This window comes from Strix aluco, chromosome 1, assembly GCF_031877795.1.
Source record: "Strix aluco isolate bStrAlu1 chromosome 1, bStrAlu1.hap1, whole genome shotgun sequence".
Taxonomy (NCBI): Eukaryota; Metazoa; Chordata; class Aves; order Strigiformes; family Strigidae; genus Strix; species Strix aluco.
This window is the reverse complement of record NC_133931.1, coordinates 61978338-62003210: the sequence shown is the minus strand read 5'-3', so window position 1 is coordinate 62003210 and position 24873 is coordinate 61978338. Positions and strand designations below refer to the sequence as shown.

At 40.4% G+C, this 24873-nt stretch overlaps 1 protein-coding gene across 1 annotated transcript in view; it reads left to right on the top strand.

The window, feature by feature from the left end:
* Window positions 1-24873, top strand: part of CD226 (CD226 molecule) — a 35074-nt gene that overhangs the window by 8731 nt on the left and 1470 nt on the right. The window contains exons 3-5 of the mRNA XM_074822813.1: window positions 8385-8717; window positions 23344-23455; window positions 24303-24363. Coding sequence (XP_074678914.1) covers window positions 8385-8717; window positions 23344-23455; window positions 24303-24363 — 506 coding nt within the window. The remainder of the gene's footprint in view (window positions 1-8384; window positions 8718-23343; window positions 23456-24302; window positions 24364-24873) is intronic.

Below are 24873 nucleotides of genomic sequence, written 5' to 3'. Positions count from 1 at the left end.
TGCTTTTCCACACATAAACCAAAGATGAGTCCAGGAGAGGGCTGGAACATATCAGGTGTGACTACATGGTGCTGGTGGTCAAGGATAGAGGAGGCTTAAGTGTTGTCTCCTTGATCATGCTGAAGAAGGGCAAAGCCCTGGGAAGAGGGAGTGGATTCTGTGGGTCAAAACTCAGTTGCATGGCTGGTGTCAACAAAAAGGTGTTACCTTTCATTCACCATGGACCTTTTTTGATGATCAAGGACTGCTAAGAAGAGACAGGATCCACCTGAGCATGTGGGAAAAAGAATTCTTATTAACTGGCTGGTGAGGGGAGCTTTAACAAGAAAGTGAGATGACAACCCACAAGTGAGTGAGGAATTAGACTGGGCTGACAAGAAAATGTAGGATTATATAGACAGAAAAGACCTTGAAAACTACAAATCAGGGCACAAGGTTGACCATTCCAGGTATGTTCACACAAATAAGGCAATGTTGAGGGGACACATTGTTGGGAAGCTCTCACACATTTTCTGTGAAATCAACATGACCAGATGACAATATGAAGTGTCTGTACACTAGTGAGTACAGCATGGGTGACAAACAAGGAATTCGAGCTATGTGTGCAGGGCTACAATCTCATTGGGATCACTGAGACATGGTGGGATGATGGTTCATGTGACTGGAGTGTTGCAATGACTGCATACAGGCTCTTTGGGAAAGACAGGTTGGGATAGCAGGGAAGGGGAGTTGGCTTTTATGTGAGAGAGCAGTGGGAATGTGAGAAGTTCTGCCTAGGGACAGATTATGATCCAGCTGGGAGCTCATGAGTCAGAATTAGCAGGCAGAATAATACAGGTGATGTTGTGGTGGGTAGTTGCTACTGCCTGCCTGGTCAGGGTGATCGGGTCTGATATAGATGAGGTCTCCATCAGAAAACTGGAAGAAACTTCACATTCTGTGGTCCTCATGGGAGAGTTCAACCACCTGGTATCCGTAGGAGTAACACAGCAGGGCACAATCAATCTGGTAGGTTTCTGGAGTGCATTGATGATGATTTCCTCACTCAAGTGATTAAGTAGCTGAAGAGAGGAGGCACTCTGCTCAACCTCAGACTTATAGAGAATAAAGAACTCGCTGGGGTTGTGAAGATCAGGCTGCATAGTAGACTTCATGATCCCAAGAGAAGGGGATAAAAGCAAAAAAAGTAGGATCACAACCCTGGCTTTCAGAAGAGCAGACTTTGACCCAATCAGAGATCTTGGAAGAATAACAAGGGTGATGGAGAAAAAATTTTTAAGGAAAACCTCCTCCAATGGTCCATCCAGACAAATAGGAAATGAAGCAAAAATGCCAGAAGTCCTGCATGGATGAACAAGAAGCTGCTGACTAGACTCAAACATAAAAAAGAAGCATTAGACCTGATGGAAGCAGGGATAGTTGACCCAGAAGGAGCCTTGAAACACTGTCCAAGCATGAATGGGTACAATTTGGAAAGCCAAAACTGACCTGGAGTTGAATCTAGTGGGTTAAAAAAAAGGGTTTTTGGGGTAAGTATTCCCTTACCTCTATAAGCCAAGAATGCTTCATCTTCTCAGCTACTGTTCCCTAATTCTATGCCACTGCAGCCACCACTGGCAAATTCAACTTAATTCAAGTATGGTATTATCTCTGATATCAACCATAACTGTGTGAGACCCACTAGTTGAATCCAGATACAAGAGTTTTGTAACTTTGGTTTTTGTTTCTCAAAGTGTAAATGTGATGGATGAAATTTTGAGACAGTGGAATTTGAAATCATTAGAGGATGCAATTGCAGGGGAAAATGCAAAGTGCACAGTGACAGCTTTGAAAATATTCAAAATTAAGGAGATAGTATTAATTTATCTAGGACAGACTGAATAATATTTTATTTGGGGAAATACAAGTTAGATTATGGAATGAACAGACGTAGGTGAAAAGCAGAGGGTAAAAGAAATTACAGATTCAGATAGTTAAACTTCCAAATACTCTAAAGTAAATCACAAAGAGTTGATTAATATTTAAGTTCTGAAATTTTCCCATCTGAAGAACCTCTTTCTGCTGCTTATATTTCTAATGATGAACATTTCTTTCAGCTGGCCTCTCAGACAGGAATATAATTTATAACTCAATAAGGACAAAAAGAAATGGAAACATTTGGTAAAAAATACTGACGATATATTGATTTCTTCAACTTTCTTACCTGGTACCAAGATGCACAACAAACTTATTATGAAATAAACTGTATCTTTCCTTCTTTTTCAATATATTTTCAGTCCATAAAACTATCCATTAAAAGTAATAGCTAGGATCTGAGATGCAGGGCAGCAATTTCCCACAGTGCCTCCTCATGCTCGTGCTCATGGGCATTACAATGCTTCTGGGGCTGTACAGCTTACGTGTGTACCCTGTCCATTGCCTTGGCACCCTTGACTTTCCCTCTTGAGAAACACTGGTTCAAATAGTTGTCCATAAGAACCAGTTTGACTTTACACACCCTTTCCTTTCCATTCCCTTCTCCCCTGCCTGTTTTCTTCTATGTGGCTTAAAACATGATATCCTCTCCTCTGCCTGAAGTCCGACGCACACGCGCGCACACACACACACACGCTGTGACACGCAGTTTCTCAGTATAGCATTTCTCTTTGTCCACTGTGAGACAGTGTGGGTCGTTAACAATAAGTGAAGGCTGAGCACAGTATTCTGTGTCAATTCTGCTCATTGAACTCCTCTTGCTGGGAAATTCTCTTCATCCTGAACTGATGAAATTCCTGAAGAGGATGAAAATTTGAAATTCTGACTCTTGTATCTTCAAGACTCTCCTGCAGGCAAATCCTGGCATAGTGCATTATATGCTTTTATCAGATGACTTCCCCGACAACGAAATTCTCCTTGCTGGAAGTTAATGAACATTTACACCTGAAGAGAGGATGATTTTCTCACTCTTATTAGCACTCTACTCCTTTTCTCTTCCTCTCTCTGGCTTCTCCCTTTCCTTGCACTCTAGATAACTAAAGTTCAGCTTAAAAGAGTAAAATAGCAACAAAGAGCAAAACAATATGCAAACAAACTGGAATTGGCAAATGAATTACAATTGCATGTTAAGTGTTTATAATGTCACACAGAATTAATAATTGGTGCAGAAAGATTCACCAAATTGTCACAATATAATTTAATATATAATTAAAGGGAAGTTTTAAGAATAGAGGAATATAAATACTTTCATTTTAACTTTTATGATCCAACTATTGCTATTAGAAAAATGCATTATTTTCAAACACTACTGCTGGTTTCTGAGTCTGATTGTAGAACTGGTGTCAGTAGCACGTTAGAAATTAAGATCTTTACTGTTCCAACTTATTTAATAGCTATTCATCCATGTTCCCCTGTCTCATCAAAAAAAAAAAAAAAAAGGGCAAAAATATTCTTTTAGAAACTCAACAAAATTGTGTGGTATGTGCTAATACAGTTGGAAGACAATAGTTTAGGGGCTAAATATAATTCCATATTTAGTCTATTCAGGAAGGGTGAAGGGGTCACTCTTGAAGTATTTTCTCATCTGCAAGTTGATTTTCTTGGTGAGAAGAAGAGTTCCAGACAAAGTTCATCTTCATAACATTTTAACCTTCCTTTTCATCTGCAATTTATTTTGTCACTTCTTCTTATAAGCAGAGGAAGAAGACTGTGTTTGTGTGCGGAGCTTCAACAAACCAAGAGGGACCTGAGAACCTGTCTCTGCTGTAGAGCTAAACTAGCCTTGCAGTTTTGGAAAATCTGCTAAGGTCATTAAGTATTTCTGATGGAGAGTATTACTTCCTAAAGGTAGCTACTTTGAGGGTAGCTCTGCTACTATCAGTCTGAGCAGTATGAACTTGTCCTGACCTTGTGGTACCTGGGAGCACATGAAAAATGTTTGTGTGCAGGGATGGCTGAAGCTAGAGTGTGACTCGCCATGTTTGTGGCTCAGCGCTGTGTGTACTTGGCTGCAGCCGCTGATGTAACTGTCTTTGTATAAAACCAGCTCCGGTAGTACTTAACCTCTGTTAAGATTTAAGCCTCAACAGAAATGCAGAAACATGCTAAGCCAGAAGAGTTTTTCAATGCATTTTGTTTTACTGTGCTGAATTTTGTCTTTCTGAAGTTGCAGAATGGATATTGAAGCATGAATATTGCTTTCTTTGTCTATGGTTTTAAACCAGGAGGAATTCATGAGATTTATGTGTAGTCCAGAGTGAAACTCTGGAACCCTGTGTAAAATTATAAATCTGGGACTGGTCAAACTTACAGTGAACAGTAATTAAAATGTCATAGATATTGATTTTAAAAATTAATGAACAAGCTGAAAACAAACTCAGATTTCTAAGCAACTTTCCTCTGAAGAAACAAAACCAACTAATCCTATTGGAGACTAAAAGAACAAAAACCCCAACTGAAGTGGATAGGACAGGAACCAAAATGTAGAAAGTCTGAAAATCTCTACCCAAAAGAATGGAGATCAAACATTTACATAACATTTATTTTGACTCTTAATTTCTTGTAGCAAGGGCGGGGGGGGGGGAAGATTGCACCATTATTTAATTTTCCTTCCTAAAAGAATTTCTTAACTTCAATAATTACCCTGCTGCAGAATTTAAGCTTAGTTGCTTGATCCTTTAAATCCTGGGAAGTTGATTTACACTCTTTTATACCTCTATATTTCTGAGATTTGTTTTTCAAGACAAATATTGTAAGATAATGTTTTTAAAAAAATATGAAAGCTTGCATTTTTTCTCCTTTAAATGTCTGATAGACCTAAACCAGATAGAAATATGTATAACTACACAATATGATGAGATAACATCTTGCCAAAAGAGAGGCAGGGGTGATATCAAACACAGACACTTCTTTACTAAGCGGAGGCAAATGCACCTACTGTGAGTGCTGTCACCTCCTACTTTCTGTCCAGGAGGCAAGATGATGTAGCCATGGAAGGGGCAGAGCAGGTAGCAGTGGCAGTGGCTGGAATGAGCAGCAGGCAGGGGAAATCTATTTTTATCAGATGCAATGATAAATTTTTTTTTAAACATTTCTGAAATGTTCATACATGGTGTGTCACCTTGAGTTGTGCATGTGAGGGGGTGAAGATGTGTGGGTGTGCTTTTTTCCCATAGAAGTATTTCTCAGAGTGGGAGGTTCTCATCCCACGCTTACCAGGCTGAAAGCAAAGAAACTGTGTTCAGAAAGGTGTTGAATAAAGAAATTGGTTGAACAGAGGAGAGGGAGGAGGAAAGAACTATGCTGATGCTAAAATAAAATGGGACAATTGCTTAAAACAAAAACCTGCAACACTTTAGTGTACTTGGAAGATTAAATTAGAACTCTTAGTCTCCACTGCTTGTGCCTTACATAATCATTTAAGTTGTGCAAGGTATCATATTGTAAGAAGGGAAAAGATTTACATCTTTCATCAAGAGTGAAAATACCTGAATGTTGCTGCATGCTGTCCAGTAAAATACACATGCAAAACAAAAAAATAAAATGTGTCATGATATCTGTGTTTGAAAATGGTTACGATAAAATTTACAGTCACCAAGAATCTCAAAACTGTTTCTATTTTAATTCAGCTGTTTGTACATAGTTCTCACTTTTATTATTTATTATTTGTATATCAGCAAATTATACAAATATATCAAGATATGTACCTGGAGATTCTTCACTGAAGTTGCAAGGCACCCTTAGCTTTGTAATGTACCTATACAGTGTACTACACTATGCTGTAGTATTATATATTACTGGGAAACTGGGATATCTTGTTTGGCAAATATAGCACCCGAAGTTAACTAAGAAATTATAAGACAGAATGGATATTCATTATTTTGGTGGAAAATGTTTTATCTGTTTGTTCACAGTTCACTGTACGTATAATGTACATTTTTCTAGCAACCATCCAGCAGAGCGTCAGGGAAGAAGGCTGGTTGTTGGTTTCCCTTTGGGTCAGGCGGGAATCATCTGGAAGGTGGGAGTTAGCATCATCATATACATGATTTCCCTAATAAGCATGTTTAGATAGGAGGAACACCCTGAGTTCAGGGTGCCATTGGCATGAAATGAATAGGACAGCAAGAATGGACCCAGGAACAGATGGGGAGACTTCAAGGCTCCTAAGAAGAATGTGGGTAACAGTAGGGCTTGTTCATAGCAGAAGACAGCAAAGATTGCACAATGAAGAAGACAAGACTTATCAAGGAAGAATATGTGGATTATGTAAAGCAGGCAGTTGTAATTTAGTGGTCTGAAAAGTGGGACAAGAGGAAAGGGCGTGACCTCTAAGAATATGATGTGCAAGAGAGAGAATTGATTTCAATCACCTTTTCATTTACCCCTCTTCCCTAGCAGAGCTGAATCTGAATCTGCAGATCTGAATCTGCTAGGTATAAAAAATTTACTGTTCCAATGTAATGACTTGAGGGACTGTACTTCAAGGAACATATTTTGCAAGTGTAGAGTCCCATCATAGTAGTTATTTAGTCTAATTTGAATAATACTTAGACTTCCATGAGTAAATTCTTGCTGGAACTAGCTTGATATCTTAAATGATTATCCAGCCTTGCCAGTTGTCTTCAGTAACAGAAATTTAGCTGTCTTTTTGGCAAGCTGTCCAAGGAGTTAATTAGCTCCAGTGTTGTACCTTCTGTTTAGTTTAGTGAATTTATCTCTCTTCTGTCCTTGTCTGTCATTAACTTTGTCTCCTTGATTGCAGCCTACATGAATCTTCAAGTTTTTCATTAATTTTTTTAGGCAAACTCATTAGACACAGTTCCTTTTGTCTTTCAGCATTTCAATGTTTTAATCATACTTCTGGTCTCCAAAGGCAGAGAAAATGTAATTTTTCTGTGCTGTGTTCCATTGATAAAAAACTGCAGGCTAGACTTTTTCATTCACTGTTTCACAGAGACTGCACAAGTCTCAGAAGCCACAGATTTCCACAATGAAGTCTCCATCCTGTCAACATGAATTGAATCACTTATTCCTAGATTTAGGGTGGTATACTTGCCCACATGAAATCCTACTACTCTTCGCACCTAGTTTAGGAGGTGAGCTGGGCCACAGTGTATTGATGATTTCTCCAGTACTTATGATTTTGAAAATCCTGGTACTACCAGCATCCAAAGCAATACAGTTTAGCAGCATTTTTTGCCCCAGATTTTTGATTAAAATGTTTCATCAAGAAGGATCTAAATCTAACTCAGTTCTTCAGCATATACAGTTCAACCCAGAATTCTACTGCAACCATCCAGTCCCATGAATCTGGCTACAGCTTTATTTTAAAACTTTTTTTATAAACACATTTTGATGCATTTAATGACTGTCATTTTTCCTGTGCAATTTTAATTTTCCAGTTGTTGGTATAGATAGAGGCAAACACATTAAGAATACATGGTAGTGATATTTTTTAACTCAAAAGTATCTAATAAAAAAAGAAGCTCATTGAAGAGCTTTAAAGATCAGTCCTTTTACAGTGTAGGAAAAGCAGTCTGATCATTAAACTTTCCCATCATTAAAGTCTTCAAAAAGATGACAGCGTTAGTCCTAATTTATGAGATATAGGGCATTACAAAGCTGACTTTAGAAACTAAGTGGCTATTGAATGCTCTGAATATCAGAAACACTGACAATCTTTCTATTGAAGATTTTTAAATAACATTTTTCTTAATTTGTAAACAGTGAGTTCTATTATTAAAAACAATAACTCAGAGCAGGGGGATTTCAGTCAAAATTATTTAAGATATAATATATCTTGGTTTATATGTGGTGAAATTTGTAAGTCTCCTTTTATACCACAGCCTGACTATCACACAAGTTTTTCCCAAGTAGAATATATGAGAGTATATGAATGGATAAGATTTTTTTTTATTTAATTGGTGAGGTTTATGAATGGGAGAATTGTAGTTCATAGGCTGGAATGTCTTTTAACATAATTTACTAATGCATGTCCTGAGGGTCACATCAAACCATTTTCTTATTATAATCAGTGTGAAAACAGAGTAAGTCTATCACAAATTTAATTAAACTGGCCCCATAATTTATGCTGTTGAATATTTGCTGAAACTGTTAATAAAACCTTCATGTACTCAAAATGTATAGTGTACTCAAAATGTACAAAAAATATATTGCCTTCGTGCAATGTTATTGCAGCCTCACAGTTCCAGAGACTGTTTTATCTAAATGTGCAGAGAAATATAGTTGTATATAGGTATAAATGATATTTTTCAATATTTCAAATGATTTGAATATCTTTCTGCTGTAAGACAATTTCATTAATATTTACCATACAGGAATTCTTGATACTAAACTTCCCTTGAATGAATTATAAGCAGTTTTTTGGTTTTTGTGTTTTTCAACAGATGCTTTTGAAGTATCTGCAAAACAAACTAATCCCGTGTTTGCCAAGCCAGGACGAAATGTTGCTCTTACTTGCCCTCATAAAATTGGAGATTCAGTGCAGCAAGTGATGTGGGAAAGGATTAAAGCAGATCAGGTAGATACCATTGTTCTGTGCAACCCGTCAGGAAAACAAAGCTTTGGTTCAGATTTCAAAGAGCGTACACTGGTGGATTGCTCTGATCAGGCAAACTCCATGATTGTCATTCAAAACATTACAGCCTCTGACTTTGCAACATACCGCTGTGTGGCTACTGGAAGAAACACAACCTACGTGAAGACTTATACTGTGGCTGGTAAGTAAAGGAGGAAGTGGTAAACATTTTAATAATAGCACCTTCTGAGGCATTAACACTTTTACCCATATAAAATAACTCTTCAGTAACAAGTAAGGATTTATTTAAATACCACATTCTAATTAACTGCATGTAAAAGATAGCAAAGTTAAAAGTTAATCTTGTTTCCACAGAAAGAAGCTGATTTTAAGCTTGTCTGATCTCATTATAGGACTTTAGACCTGTTTGTGAGAAACTGGTTTGGTGTTAGGAAGAAGATGCTTTGGAAGAGGAGAGACTGCCTGAGTTTGCGGGAGAGGTGGACATTATCCCAGAGAAGGCATGAGAGGAATTCCCCATTAGCACAGTTCACCACAGGGTCCCTGGGGCAAGACTTATCCTCCAAGAAGGCAAAGAGCACACTCTCAGCTGAAAATGTAAAATTTTATAAGCTGGCCTCTACTTTATTCATGTAAGGTGGTTCTTCAGGGGGAGCTGAAAAACTCTCTAGGTTTTGCTGTGACTATTGTCACAGTGTTTGATTATAATGGAAGCTTAGGTCCCCACACGTAGACACTTAAAATAAAATTTCTCAAACTGTGAGCTGAATCCCACCTTTACTTCTATTTTCTGTTACGACTGAAAAAAACCCCAGAACAACCCAGACTCAGTTTTGGTTCTTGATGCATTTTGAAGATATGGTTCTTGTAACACCCCGGTTCTTCTTCTGCATCATTCAGTCCAGCTTTTGTTGTACTGCCTTTGTTCCTGGTAATACATGAATGTTAGTAGATACTTCTTTGGCAGTACTAAGAGCTGTAGCGTGGGGTATAAAATTTCAGCATATGCTTAATCTGTGATATGGATAATTAAGAAGTGAAGAATGCACTCAGGGGAAAAAATTGCTGGCCTGTTTTACTCTGAATACTTGACAACAAAAGTCCATGAAATTGAACATGAATGTGATAAGAAAAGAGGTACCAGGATAAAAATTCCTCTCACCTCTGACAATTTTAAACATTCAAATTTCAGAATGTTGACTGTTTTCATATAATCAAGCATACCCAAATTGTAGACCAATAGAAATCTTTTCTGTATACTCCAAGTGCAGTGCTTCTCAAAATGAAAGCATATAATGAGTTGCAAAAAATACAGTAACTTTAAAAATTACCAGTCCTACCTACACAAAGTATTTCTTCTCCAAAAGAAGAGTTTAGTTTCCATGCTTCTTTTGCTCTTGAAGCAAATCTTATTTATAACTTTTAGTTCTAACAATGCCAGCATAGTTATGCCTGTATATTGGAGAAAAAAAAGGTATTGAAAAACCATTGAAGAAGCTGAAGTACAGTATGATTCAGAAAACACCCCATTGTCTCCCTTTGAAGCCCTCTGTATTATGAAGTGCATTTTGTTGAATTTTCATTTATTCCAAAGGAAGCGAAGTGTCAAGGATTTCCAATTATTTCTCTTTAAAGTTTGGCACTGTTTCATAGCACTATTAATATTTCTAGTGAGATATGGAGAAACACTAAGGGGAAAGGAACAATAGGTCAGGTGTCAGCTCCCACCGCACCTTGTGGCATAGCCAGTGAAGTCTCTCACAAATTCATGAGTGACTTACTCTTCCTGATGCAACAGCTGTGGCTTGAATAAAACAAGTGATGACAGAAACTTGCTACGCTATGTTTTTGTGTATGTTCTATCAGTTCAGTCATGTCATTTTCTTTGGCTTAGCATTACAGCTAAGCCACACTCTAGCTTGGATTTGCTACCAAACTCTTCCAATGTTTTTAGTCTGTTGATGTGATTCTGCATGGGTACTGCAATTTTTCTCACCTTGCCCAGTTCCAGAGATGTTTTGAAATGCTGAGTCTAGGAACTGGGAGGATAGCTGCACTGTAAACAGTCACAGAGAAAACTCTTTTTATGTTGAGAGAGAGTAAGAGGAAAAATAAGACCCTCTTTTTTTTTTTTTTTTTTTTTTTGAGAAGCTGTTATTGAGAAGACCCCGAGAATTTTTGAAGAGGAGGAATCTTGGGTGAAAGATGGTAGAAATAAGAGTACAGGATTATTTACAGAACTGGCAATAGTTCCAAAACTGCTGATTCTGAGAGGTGGTACAGTAGAAAGAAGCAGCTTGCTTCTTGTCTAAAGATGGCTGTATTTTTTCAAGGAAAAACAGCATGGAATTCCTATGAAGAAATAAGGGAGAGAGGAAGGAATTCAAGTATCAGGAAGGCCTGTGTTATTCTTGTAGTTGTATCAGTAGAAGTCAGCATGTTGTATTTAATGTTTTCCAACATCAGTAGAAATAAAACCATGAGATCCATTCAATGGCACTGTTTGTCTGTTCTCTCCCACTAAATATTGTGATTGTTGATTTCCAGCTGCAGTGGGACTTCTGTAAGTCTTTTTTAACCTACATAAAGCAACATGTTTATGTAAAGTAGTGTAGCTTTTGTTGGACAACACAGAAAAAGAAGGCTGAATATTACATAATTATATAATGTGTTCAAGAGACTTTGGATTAATTTCTGAGGTGTTCATCATATTTCTCCTTTTAAAAATTCTATTAATATGGAGATTGTTGATATTACCAGATTCCACATCTGAACCCATTTCTGACTTTCACTTACCATGCTTTTTCCTTTGATCAGATTTCTTTTTCTGAGCATGTTCTTGAGGGAAGCAGACTTACTGTGTATTGTTTTGGTAGATGCTTGGGAATGAAGGGGAGATGTCATATGAAAGAACTGAAAAATTAGCAGGATTGAAAAAGAAATGCTTATTAAATCCTGAAGACCTAGCCATTTTTAGAAAGATTTAGTAAGTCTTTTTCTTGCTTTAAGAGAAAGTGGGATAGCAAGCTCTCTCAGACAAAGTAAAATAGAAACATTTTGTGTCTCTGTGTTCCCACTAGATCTGAAAAACTGGTTGGTGGTTGTATTTAAATGTATGTTCAGGGGTCAGATTTGCATTCTGATTTGTACTAGCACTTTCACCAGCTTTGTTGCCCTGCTCTGGATGCATTCAATACCTTAATAACCTTCTTAAATTGTGGGGCCCAGAACTACACGCAGTACTCCAGGCGAGGTCTCACCAACACAGAATACAGCGGGATAATCTCCTCTTTTGACAGGCTGGTTATGCTGTGTTTGGTGCACCCCAGGATGTGGTTTGCCCTCTCGATGCCAGGGCACAAGATTGACTCATATTGAGTCTAATGTCGACCAGCACCCCCAGATCCTTTTCTGCAGAGCTGCCCTCCAGCCACTCCTCTCCCAATTTATACTTGTGCCCATTGTCACTCTGTCCCAGGTGCAGAATCTGGCATTTGTTCTCTTCATCCACTAGGCGGGTGACCTTATCGTAGAAGGATATCAAATTGGTTGACAGAACTTTCCCTCTGTGAACCCATGTTGACTGTGCCTTTAAATGTCTTTCAGTAGCACCTGGGATGATCTTCAGAGCACCCAGATGAAAAACAGGGGACTAATTGTCCAGTCATCGAGGGTTATCACACAGCCCTTCTGAGCTGGGAGGAGACAGCAGTACTTCTGTGCCATAGAAAACAGACAGAAGATAAGGTTGCAGTAGGGGGTGAGGAGAATTGGGATAGGAGTGAAATTCCTTCATGAACTCATCCAGTATGAACACAAGATATCAAACCATGCCTGTTAGTCTCTACTCAACAAAGCACTTTTCTCTGGGTGTAAATGCATTTATGCTGGATTTCTGCCTTTCAGTTGTAGGCAAAACTATTTCAGTGATGTCTAGTTAGCATACCACATGTGTCAGTTCAGCAAGGCATGTGACAAGCTACATGAAGATCTTTACAGTGCAGTTCAAATCTCTTGTTAAAACAAATAACTGTCTAGCCCATCAGTGCTTCCTCCTCAAAACCAAAGTCAGAGCACTGAAGGTCAAAAACCTTCCCACAAAAAAATTTCAAAACCTTGCAGAGAAAATGCCTAGGCTGCGAAGATGGGGAAGAGAAGGACACATTGTCTAATACTTAACAGAAATTGTACTGATGCTGAAAATACACTTAATAGCCCCCCGTCAGCATATCACCTTTGATGAGAACATAAGAACTAAAGAGACACATGACAAGCCTCTGACATATTTCTGCAAAGTCTTGAATGTTATGTTAAAGTCAGTAATTATAAAAGGTTTTGAATAGTTAAAGAAAACAACTGCCTCAGGAAGGCTTTGCTCACTTCAAATCAGAAAAGGCAAAAGGTTGTTGTCGGTTCTAAAAAAAATGTAATGATTTTTCTCATCCAAATTTAACTGACAGCTGATAATCTCAGTGCTCAAACTCATTAACTCAGAGATTATTATCTTGACCTGATAAAACTGAAGGTGAAACTTCAGGAAAATAAAAATGAGGTCTGGAGTGTTTAGACCAAAGGGCAAATATGCTGCTGAAGTCTGGAACTCTATCCAGATTCACCCATCCTCGATAATTAAATACAAGATTTTTAAATTTTTTCTTTGTTGCTTACAGGATGTTTCTTCCTCATTTCTGTAAGTACTCACTGTCACAGATAATGATTTTCTGTGGTGGGTAGCTAAACACTTGGGAAAAAAACCACATAATTTTTCCTGAATTTGGACACAACTATATGAACCATCCTGTCATTTTAAGTACTCAGCAGTTGACAACACTCTGGAAATAAAGTGATTTCATATGCGGTTATAATACAAAATGCATCAGTTTTTGTTATAAGACAGACTTCTCTATTGTGTAACATACCTTCAGCAACGTAAACTTCTGAGAGAATTTTCTTTATCTTTCCAATGAAATAACAATGGAATTCAAGGATAAGACCCTTCTGTAATCAGTATTTTTTGTTATCCTTTCCAGTGAGTATATTAATACTAAAGGGGTGTACCTGAGAAAGTCTTAAGTGGTATTCAGCAAACACAGCCAGATAAGAAGCTGTGAATCTTTTTGATCCAGGAGAGAAAAGCCATCTAGACATGGCTCAGCAGCTGGTTAGCTGGGATCACTGTCATTAGTGATACTGATTGTTTTCTTTTGCCTATGAACTGAGCACGTAACTTTCTTGTCTACCCAGAATGAAAGCTCTTTGGGGCAGCTGTGGTTTCATCTTCAGATGCTATCTTCCTCTGTACAGTGAGCAGAACATTAAAGAGGGACTAAGCTAAAGACAGTTTTTATCCTCTGTTCACCAATGAATTGCTAGTGTTTATCTGAAATGCAAGAAACAAGTTTGTGGCCATATGACCACCATCTTGTGTAATAAGTAATACAAGAGGCATTACTCCTTTTCCATCCCAGGGCATCCTTACATTTTTGTACTTCTTGTTCTGTTTTACTCCTACATGTTGAGAAACTAAAGAACATGAGGGAAATATTTGTTCTTCGGTAGGTAACTGGACAGAGTCACACCCAATGTTTGCCTCATCAAGACATTGCTGACACACAAGGTCATTTGAGACTGCTAGAAGTTGGTAAGATGTCTGGCTAGGATGATTCCTGTAGTTGCTGATATGTTAGCCACAAATACACTATGTACAGAAATGTCTATTACATAGTATTTGTGTTTGCTTGCTTTTTGTTCTATTAGTCTCAAGTTTGCAGAGTGCTAGTGCAAGGATGCAGCAGAGAAACAGGAAGTGGGGCACTGTGGTGGGGATGCAAAAAGCTGTTTTGAAAGTTCAGTGGTTTAACACACATGGGTTTTTTTAATGCTACCACTAACCAAATTCAGAATTGTGACAAGAGGAAAATTCATAAGTGTTTTAAATGCATGTTAACTGTACTGAGGACTTGTGTTGTGGACTTCCTGTGTGACTTTGAGTATACAAACTCTGTTATTTCCTCTAGCTTTTTTCACTGCAAAAATGAGAATAAGATCACATTACCTCTCCACAAACTTGAGCACCATAAGACTATATTGACTTATACCTTAAAGCCATTGTCGTGCCTGTCTCTACCCTTCAGATATTACATGTTGTTCCTTAGCTTCATTTGAAGATGTGACTCCATACTGAAGAAGTCAGTGTGTTTTAACAAAGTTACTATAAATGTAACTTTTCCTGCCTTGGTTATAAATCTCAAAAAAAACATTTCTACTTAGGCTAGAACAAATAAGGTGGGTTTCCTGACATCCATCATCAAAGCATATACAGTACTAGGTTATTAAAAATAGGTGATCACAATGGGAAATATTACTATTATTTCCCCCTTCCCTTTCTGTCCTATTAAACTGTCTTTATCTCAACCCATGAATTTTACTTTTTTTTTTCCCCAATTCTCTTCCCCATGCCACTGGCTGTGGGGGAGTGAATGAGTGTGGCTGTGTGGGGCTTAGCTGCCTGCTAGGGTTCAACAACAACAGTCCTTTTTGATGCCCAGCATGGGGCATGAAGGGTTGAGATAATGACAGATCTGACCAGAGCGTGTTAAAAGAAATTTTGTTATAAACATTCAATATATTAGTTTAATAGTTGCTGGCCACAGTGTTGATTTATTTGCTCTCAGAGTTGTTGTGCTTGTTCTCAGAGTTGCGTTGTCTGGATGTTCCCTGTTGTGCTGTTTATCACCTCTGGGGGCTGCATTAAGGTTATCATTTTGCTGTACTGTGTGACATTGGCTTATGATATGCTAAAATTGATGGTCATGAGACTAATCCGGTATTTGTACTCATCATTGCCTTCATCTCCGTATATCAGGAGCCATCTATTGGAAACTATTAATAATTACACCTTTCACCTTTTGTCCTTGGAGACCCAATCTATGGGGAAGATACGTTCCTCCATCTCCCCCTTCTCCTCCAGGGTAATTACAACAGCTCTTGAGAATTTTGGATATCCATGGGGTGTTCAAACAAGCATATTCCTATTGTTATGTCTCCTGAATGTGTTTTAGGTCTTGTTTAGGGTTAAACAACTGCTTAAGAATACCACACAGAGATCTGCCCCAAGACTGGATAATTACAAGTGGCAGGGTGTGTGGGATAGTATGGCCAAGTGCCTAGGACAGTCACCACCTCCAATGTTTTGGAATTTCACCCCCGAACAAGTGCAGAATCCTGAAAAACTAGTAAAATATTTGGAAAAAGTATGCTGTCACCCTGGCAATTCCAGAGAGACACAAATCACTGCACTGTGCTGAGGTCTGGCCCATACCTACCAAGCCCTGTTCAACACTATTCAGTACCCTCAAGGGGAAGAGAAGGTCTCTGGATCTGATGACAAAATGACAGGCACTGCAATTACTCCAACTGTGGTGACAGGCATTGCAGCTATGCAAACCCCAGCAACAGGCACTGCAGCTGAACCCAACAATCAAGCCATGCTGGTATCAGTTGCCCCTATACTCAAGAAGAAATACTGGAAGTGGAAGTCAGCTTGTTTAGCAAGGGATAAAGGAGCTTCTTCTAAGAGGGAGCAGGAAGAATTGGATGAGGTAGACTACTCCAAAGCAGGGCTATCATGAGAAACATGATAGGAGGAGGAAGAGAGACAGCTGCTGCTCAGGGAAGAGGAAGAACTCTTAAATGAGGCAGTAACCACATGATCCCTATCCCTGAGTGAGCTGCAAGATACAAGATAATATTCAGCCATTATGCAGCAAACACATTGTCACCTGGCTGCTCCAGTGTTGGGTTAATGGGGACAGTAGCCTGGAATTAGAGGGTAGGGAAGCCAAACAGCTGGGATTCCTTTCTAGAGAAGGGGGCATTGACAAAACAATTGGAAAAGGGATGTAAGTTCTCTGTCTCTGAAGGTGTCTCCTGTCAGGCATGAAGGAAAGGTACCGCTTCAAGGAATATGTTATATGTCACCCAGGAAAGTGGACCACCCACCATGGAGAAAGGTATCCAGTACCTGAGGGAATTAGCCATGTTGGAGGTGATTTATGATGACCTGGACAACAAACAGTTATCCAAAGATCCGGATGAAGTCAGGTGTACATGACCCATGTGGCAGAAGTTTGTATGGAGTGCATCATTGTAGTATGCCACCTCTTTGGCAATAATGACCTGGAAAGACAGAGAAGGACAGACAGTGGATAAATTGTCTGGCCAATTCCAGCAAATATGAAGAAAGTTTCTCTTGCTCCCTCATCTCGCCTGTGGAGAAACTCAAAGAGATAGATCCTACTCCTCACCTGTATGGACTGGTATCTCAGCTATTAGGAGTAAGAGTTCCTCTGCTCAGGAGAGAGGATCTAGTGGATACACACCACAGGCCACCCTGTGGTTTCATCTCTGTGACCATGGAGAGGAAATGAGGAAGTGGGATAGAAAATAGACCTCAACCCTAGAGGCATGGGTATGTGAGTTGCAAGGTAAAAATGTATTGGGTTTGTTTGTGGTGGGGTTTTGGTAATGGGGGAGGGGCTACAGAGGTGGCTCCTGTGAGAAGCTTCTCAAAGCTCCCCTAGCTCCAAGTGGGACCTGCCTCTGGCCAAGGCCGGGCCAATTAGAGACGGTGGCTGCACCTCTGTGATAACATATTTAAGAAGGGGAACCTGAAAGAATGAGGGGTTGTGAGTGAGATACCTATGCAAACACTGAGGTCAGCTGAAAAAAGGAGGAGGAAGGGGGGGAGATGCGCTGGGGCAGAGACCCCCCTGTAGCCCATGGTGAGAGGGCAGGCTGTGTCCCTGCAACCCATGGAGGTCCACGGTGGAGCAGATGCCCACCTGCAGCCTGTGGAGGACCTCACACTGGAGCAGTTGGCTGCTCCCAAGGAAGACCGGGACTCTGAGGGAAGCCCCTGCTGGAGCAGTCTGCTGATGGAAGGACTGCAGTGGGGACCCACGCTGGAGTAGTTTGTGAAGAGCTGCAGCCCCTGGGAAGGACTCACATTGACAGAGATCATGGAGAAGTGTCTCCTGTGGGAGGTACCACATGGTGGAGCAGGGGTAGAGTGTGAGGAGTCCTCCCCCTGAAGAAGAAGTAGCAGGAACAACAGGTGATGAACTGACCACAGCCCCCATTCTCTGCTCCCCTGCACTGCTGGAGGGGAGGAGGTAGAGAAATTGGGAACAATGCTGAGCCTGAGAAGAAGGGAATGGGGAAGGTGTTTTTAAGATGTGGTTGTTTTTCTCAATATCCTTCTCTGATTTGATTGGTAAATTAGTGGTGTTGGTGGTAGTGTTCAAATTAAATTGATGTTCTTTTTTCAAAAACAGAGTCTGTCTTTTGCCCATGGCCATAATTGGTGAGTCATCCCTCCCTGTCCTTGTTAGGATTCCCAAGTCTTTTGCTATATTTTCTCCTTCTCATCCCACTTGGGAGGAGGAATAAGTGAGGGGCCATGTGGTGCCCAGTTGACCTCTGGGTTTAAACCACAACAAAAACAATCTCAAAAGGGGGTTCTTCTGGGAAAATTGCTGCTCTAGTCTCCAGTGGGCTGTTCTCCAGACAGAGTAGAAGGGCTGATCTTACTCCTTATCTTGATGAAGGGACTTCTGATTTGTATTTACAAGAAGTGAATAGTGAGTACTGTGACCAGGGTTAGAGGGGTCCTGCCACCAGCCAGGTGGAGGAAAGAGACAACTGGGATTACTGGATTGTGTGGATTCAATGGCCTGGCACATCAGACTGACAGGACTATAAGGCTCTGGTGGACACCAGTGGACAGTGTACCCTAATGCCATCAAACTATAAAGGGGCAGAACCTACCTGCGTTTCTGGAGTGACAGGGGGATCCCAAGAGCTAACCGTACTGGAGGCAGAAGTGAGCCTGACTGGGAATGAGTGATAAATCCACCCCATTGTGTCTGGCCCAGAGTCTCTGTGTGTCCTTGGCATAGTACCTCAAGAGAGGGTATTTCAAGGACCCATGTGGAGGTTTGAACTCAGCCGGCAGCCAGATGTCACGTGGCCGGCTGTCCACCTCCCCGCCCCCCCCCGCCCCCCCCCCCCCCCCGCCTCTGATGAAACAGGGGGGAGGGACAAAAAGAAGAGAATTCGTAGGTTGAATAAAAAGAAAGAATTTACTAAATATAATGAGAGAACAACAGTAACAACAGTGAGTCCAAAAAGAAATGAGTAAAATGCAGCAGTGGCTTACCGAGTGTGGCGACTGCCCCCCCACAGCAACAAGACCCGACGAGCAGATGGCACGAGCCCAAGCCCTAGTGAAAGCCCGTGTGAGAGAGAGCCTGCCCACCTATATCCCTCGGCATGACATCACATGGTATGAAATACTCCAATGAAAATTAACTCCATCCTGGTCAAACCCAGGACAACCCAAAAGGGTATCAGTGGATCTTTGGTATAGCTGCCTTGGAGATGGAGGAAATTAAACAGCTGTTGACCTTGTCTTGTCTCTCACAGGACCCTTTTGTTGTGGGGTTGCTGAGGTTCGAAAAACAACGGGTGCCAACTGTTACTACAGTGGTGCACTGGCAGCAATATTGCACAAACTGAAACTCCCTGATTCCCATCCATAAGCTGATTCGTTGACTGGAGAGCCAAGGATTGATCAGCAAGACTCACACCCCCTTTAACAGTCCCATATGGCCAGCCCGAAAGTCTAATGGAGAGTGGAGACTAACAATAGACTATCATGGCCTGAATGAAGTCACTGAGTGCTGCTGTGATGGACATGCTAGAACTTCAATACTAACTGGAGTCAAAGGCAGACAAGTGGTACACCGCAACTGGTATTGCTAATGTGTTTTTCTCAATCCCTTTGGCAGCAGAGTACAGGCCATGGTTTGTTTTCACTTGGAGGGGAGTTCAGTACACCTGGAACAGACTGCCCCAGGGGTGGAAACAAAGCCCCCCCCCCCATTTGCCATGGGCTGATCCAGACTGCACTGGAACAGGGTGAAGCTCTGGAACACCTACAATACATTGATGACATCATCGCGTGGGGCAACACAGGAGAAGAAGTTTTTGAGAAAAGGGAAAAAATAGTACAAATCCTTCTGAAAACTGGTTTTGCATAAAAAGAAGTAAGGTCAAGGGACCTGCACAGAAGATCCAGTTTTTGGGAATAAAATGGCAAGATGGACATTGTCAGATCCCAATAGACATGATCAACAACATAACAGCTATGTCTCCACCAATTAGCAAGCATTCTTAGGCATTCTGGAGAACGCATATTCCAACTTACAGTCTGATTGTAAGTCTTCTCTATGAAGTGACTCAGAAGAAAAACAATTTCAAATGAGGCCCTGAACAAGGATAAACCTTTGAACAAATTAAATGGGAGATAGTTCATGCAGTAGCCTTTGGGCCAGTTTGGGCAGGACAAGATGTTAAAAAATGTGCTCTAGACTGCAGCTGGGGAGAATGGCCCTACCTGGAGCCCGTGGTAGAAAGCATCAGGGGAGACTCGAAGTCAACCCTTGGAGTTTTGGAGTTGGGGATACAGAGGATTCGAGGCCTGTTATACTCCAACCGAAAAAGAAATATTGGCAGCATATGAAGGGGTTCAAGCTGCTTTGGAAGTGGCTGGTACTGCAGCACAGCTCCTCCTGGCACCCTGAATGCTGGTTGATCAAATGGAGGGTCTCCTCTTACACGTTATGCAACTGATGCTACATGAGGTAAGTGGGTTGCACTGATCACACACTGGGCTTGAAGAGGAAACCCCAGTTTCCCAGGAATTCTGGAAGTAATCACAGACTGGTCAGAAGACAAAGATTTCTGAATATTGCCGGAGGAGGAGGCGATACATGCTGAAGAGACCCCGCTGTATAATGAACTACCAGGAAATGAAAAGCAATATGCTCTATCCACTCATGGGTCCTGTTGTATTGTAGGAAAAAAATCAAAAGTGGAAGGCTACTGTGTGAAGTCCCATGTGACAAGTTGCAGAAACTGATGAAGGACAAGATGAATCGAGTCAGTTTGCAGAAGTGAAAGCTATCCAGCTGACCTTAGATATTGCTGAAGAAGAAAAATGTCCAGTACTTTATACTGACTCATGGATGTTGGCAAATACTCTGTTGGGGTGGCTACAGCAATGGAAGCAGACCAACTGTCAGCACAGAGGTAAACCCATCTGGGCTACGGAATTATGGCAAGATATTGCTGCTTGGGTAAAGAACCTAGTTCTTAAAGTACTGTCCTGGTTCAGCTAGGATAGGGTTAAGTTTCCCCAGCAGTGGGGAGGGAGCTCTAGCCGGGTTATTCAATACCATGCTGACGTCACGTCTGGGCGCCCAAGCACGGGAAAGAGCAGGGAAAGAGCAGGGATGGCCTTTGTGCGGTTTGGTCCCCTCACAGCTGTATCCTTGCTGTATACCTCTTGTTCTGTTCATTACTGTTATTATTGTTGTTCGGTTTTTTGCTGTTACACTGTTGTATTAAAACTCCCCTTATCTCAACCCTGGGGTTTGTATTTCACTCCCTGCCCTGTCCGGTACGAGGGTGGGGGAGGGGCAGCGGCAGTGTGGTCTCGAGTCCCGGCAGGGCCTAAACCACCACAAGTACGCTAAGAGTCAGGCCACCGAAGAGCATCAAAACAACCAACAGGTAGATCAGGCTGCTAAGACTGAAGTGGCTCAGGTAGATCTGGACTGGTGACATAAGGGTGAATTATTTATAGCCCAATGGGCCAATGACACCTCAGGCCTTCAAGAAAGAGATGCAACATACAGATGGGCTTGTGATCGAGGGGTAGACTTAACCATGGACACTATTGCACATGAATGTGAAACTTGTGCTGCTGCAATCAAGCAATCCAAGCAGTTAAAGCCTCTTTGCCTGAAATATAGATATAGGGATGTGATGTACTGGAAGTGCTCTTCTCCCGCATAGACAGATTGATTATACCACACTTCCGCAAACCCACCAAATCAAGTGCCATATGCCTACAACGGTGGAAGCAGCCACTGGGTGGTTGGAAACATATCCCTTGCCTAATACCACCACCCGGAATACTACCTTGGGCCTTGAAAAACAAGTCTTATGACAACATGACACCCCAGAAAGAATTGAGTCAGACAGCAGAACTCATTTCCAAAACAATCTCATAGACACCAGGGCCAAAGAGCATGGCATGGAGTATGGCCTATCATGCACCATCCTCCAGAAAAATCTAACAATACAATGGACTGTTAAAGACTACACTGAGAGCAAAGGGTGCTGGGACATTTAAAACATTGGGATACATATTTAGCAAAAGCCACCTGGTTAGTCAACACTAGGGAATCTGCCAATCAAGCTGACCCTGCCCAATCCAAACTTTTACATTTGGGGATAAAGGAACTTTGTCCCCTTTTACGAAGGGGATAAAGTCCCTGCAGTGCACATAAAAATTATGCTGGGGAAGACAGTCTGGCTTCTGCTTCAGGCAAAGGCAAACCCATTCATGGGGTTGCTTTTGCTCAAGGATCTGGGTGTGCTGGGTGGGTAATGCAGAAGGATAGGGAAGTCTGATGTGTACCTCAACAGGATTTGATTCTGGCTGAGAATAGCCAATGATTTGAATTGTACGATGTTAATTGCTATATAATACTGTGTGTCATCACTACTATGGTTGTTACATGCCATATCAATGGTATTATAGTAAAAATTACCCAGATTAATGAAGAATGAACCTTGATGAAACTGGGTAAAGTGCAGCAATGATAGAACTGAAAAAGTGCAGCAATGATGGAACCAGAACTGGCTTCAGCATGCAGCAATCCAACACCACATACCATCTCTCCTGCCCTGAAGGACTACTACGACAGATGGAGCCCAAACTCATGGACTAAATGATGGGCAGATATTTTAGAGGGCTGGCCCATAGACTAAGGGAATCATAGCTGTGTGTGTATATCAAAAAGATAGGAAGGAATGTACTGGAGAGTGTGGGACCTGGGCATGATGTAAATGGTATACAATAAGGAGTGGATATTGTCCTGGTTTCAGCTGGGATAGAGTTAATAGTCTTTCTAGTAGTTGGTACAATGCTGTGCTTTGGATTTAGGATGAGAATAATGTTGATAACACACTGATGTTTTAGTTGTTGTTAAGCAGTGTTTACACTTAGTCAAGGACTTTTCAGCTCCTCACATCACTGCACCAGTGACTAGGCTGTGGGGGCACAAAAAGCTGGGAGAAGACACAGACAGGACAGCTGACCTAAACTGACCAAAAGGATATTCCATACCATGTGATGTCATGTCAGTATATAAACTAGGAGGAAAGCTGGCCAGGGGCCACTGCTTGGGAAGTGTCTGGGCATCAGCTGGCAGGTGGTGAGCAATTACATTGTGCATCACTTGTTTTGATATTTTAATTCTATTATTATTATTACTTTTATTATTATTATTATTTTACCTTCCTTTTCTGTGCTATTGAACTGTCTTTATCTCAATCCACGAATCCTACTTCTTTTTCCTCATTCTTTCCCCCCATCCCACTGGGTGGGGGGAGCGAGTGAGTGGCTCTGTGGTCCTTAGTTGCCAGCCAGGGTTAAACCACGACAGCTGTGTTCACTCACCTTTGGTCATCCCAGTCACAACGTTCATAAGAGCTAATTCAGCATAACACAGGCATTTTAGAAATGAGGAAATGGTTGTGAGATCCGAATGTTGAGCATTAGCTGTCATGCAATAATGTCTCTACATAATCATTGATTTTCAACATAGTTTGTCATAAAAAGTTCATGATGGTTTATAAAAATACTAATTATATTTATTACAATTGTATTTTAGCAACTTGGGATCACATATGGTTTATTGTCTACATAGCTGGAGGAATTTCTGCTGCTGTCTTACTGTTAGTTTTCCCTCTGATCTTCTGCATCACCACTGCTTATCACAAAAAGTGAGTAACAAACCAATTTGCTTAATATACTGAAGCAGGTAAGTATGAAGGTGTTAACAGGTCATCCTACTATCCTCTTCAGAACCAATTAAAAATAGGTAGATGTGAAAATTGAATTTTCTTGCCAAAATTTTGAAAACTTGAAAAAAACTAATCAATTTACAGCCTATGAAAAAAGAGACATTTTCTTTTTTTTTCTTTTGTTCTCATTAGAAAAACAAATTACTGAAGTTCCTTAGTCAGCTAAATGTTTACAGTGGTATTAGCTGAAATTTCATGCCAAGGGTGATTTGTCAGGAATAACATAAAACTAGGCATTGGCTCTTCATTTTTTGTGCATAGAGAAAGACAGGTGACATCCTGAGTTTTTCTACATCTTCTAGCATTTTTTGTCTTCTGATTTTATGTTCCAAATTTGCTCACAGCTGGATCCAAACTAACAGTTTAAACCATTATCTAAGTCTGCTGTATTCCTTGCCAAATATACACTACTGGTCTGATCCAGAATCTCTGCTTCCAATGAAAAGAAATAGTGAGTAGAAAAACCTCATTTCTTCCCCTACCACAATATATGAGGCTGCTGGAACTTGTGAGCAATATATTATTTTATTTGCTCCTGAATCAAAGGGCCTTTTTATCTGTGCCCAGGCTTTTATGAAACAATGTTAATCTCATGCATGTTACAGTTTACAAGTCAGAGGAAAGACTACTTGGATTCTTATAGTATCGACAGTGGGAAAGTAAGCAATACCAGCATTATCTCTTGTATGCTGGAATTAGATATTTTGAACTATCATGCATGATGCAGTTCCCTCCACTGTGTTTCTGACTGAATGTGTTTCATCAGAAAGAAAAGGAAGAGGATCACAGAGGACTTATCAAAAGCTGTATACTCTACTCAGACCTTGGTAAGATCAGCTGGAGAGCTGGAATTTACTCATATTTTGTATTGTATATTTCTTAACATCTTTCTCTTCTGTATCTGCTCTTTATATACCTTGAATCTTATAGTCTAACCTTAAACTATACAGACAGGAAAATTTGAATATTTTAAAGAATGATTTTCGCTGTTCACTATTTTTTGATGAATATTCTTTAATGTTTAACAGCTACATTTAGAGACTCAACTGTGTGTCAGGTTATTAACAAATTAGCTCTTTCGGTTTGCTACTTTTTTTATTATTTGTGTATTATTAATACCTTTTTTCCTTAAGTCACTACCTGTAAAAATGAGGCAAAAAATTGTATCCTGTGGTGCTCTTTGTCTTTATCTATTTCTTCTAGTTCAGCTTCACTATAATTCATAGGAACAGGTATTCCAGTGCTTCTCCTTTCTTTTTGTATTGTAATAATCAATGTTTTGGAGCTCTGAGTCTTTTTTTTCACCCATTAATAATCCATTTCAAGGCCTGAAGTTT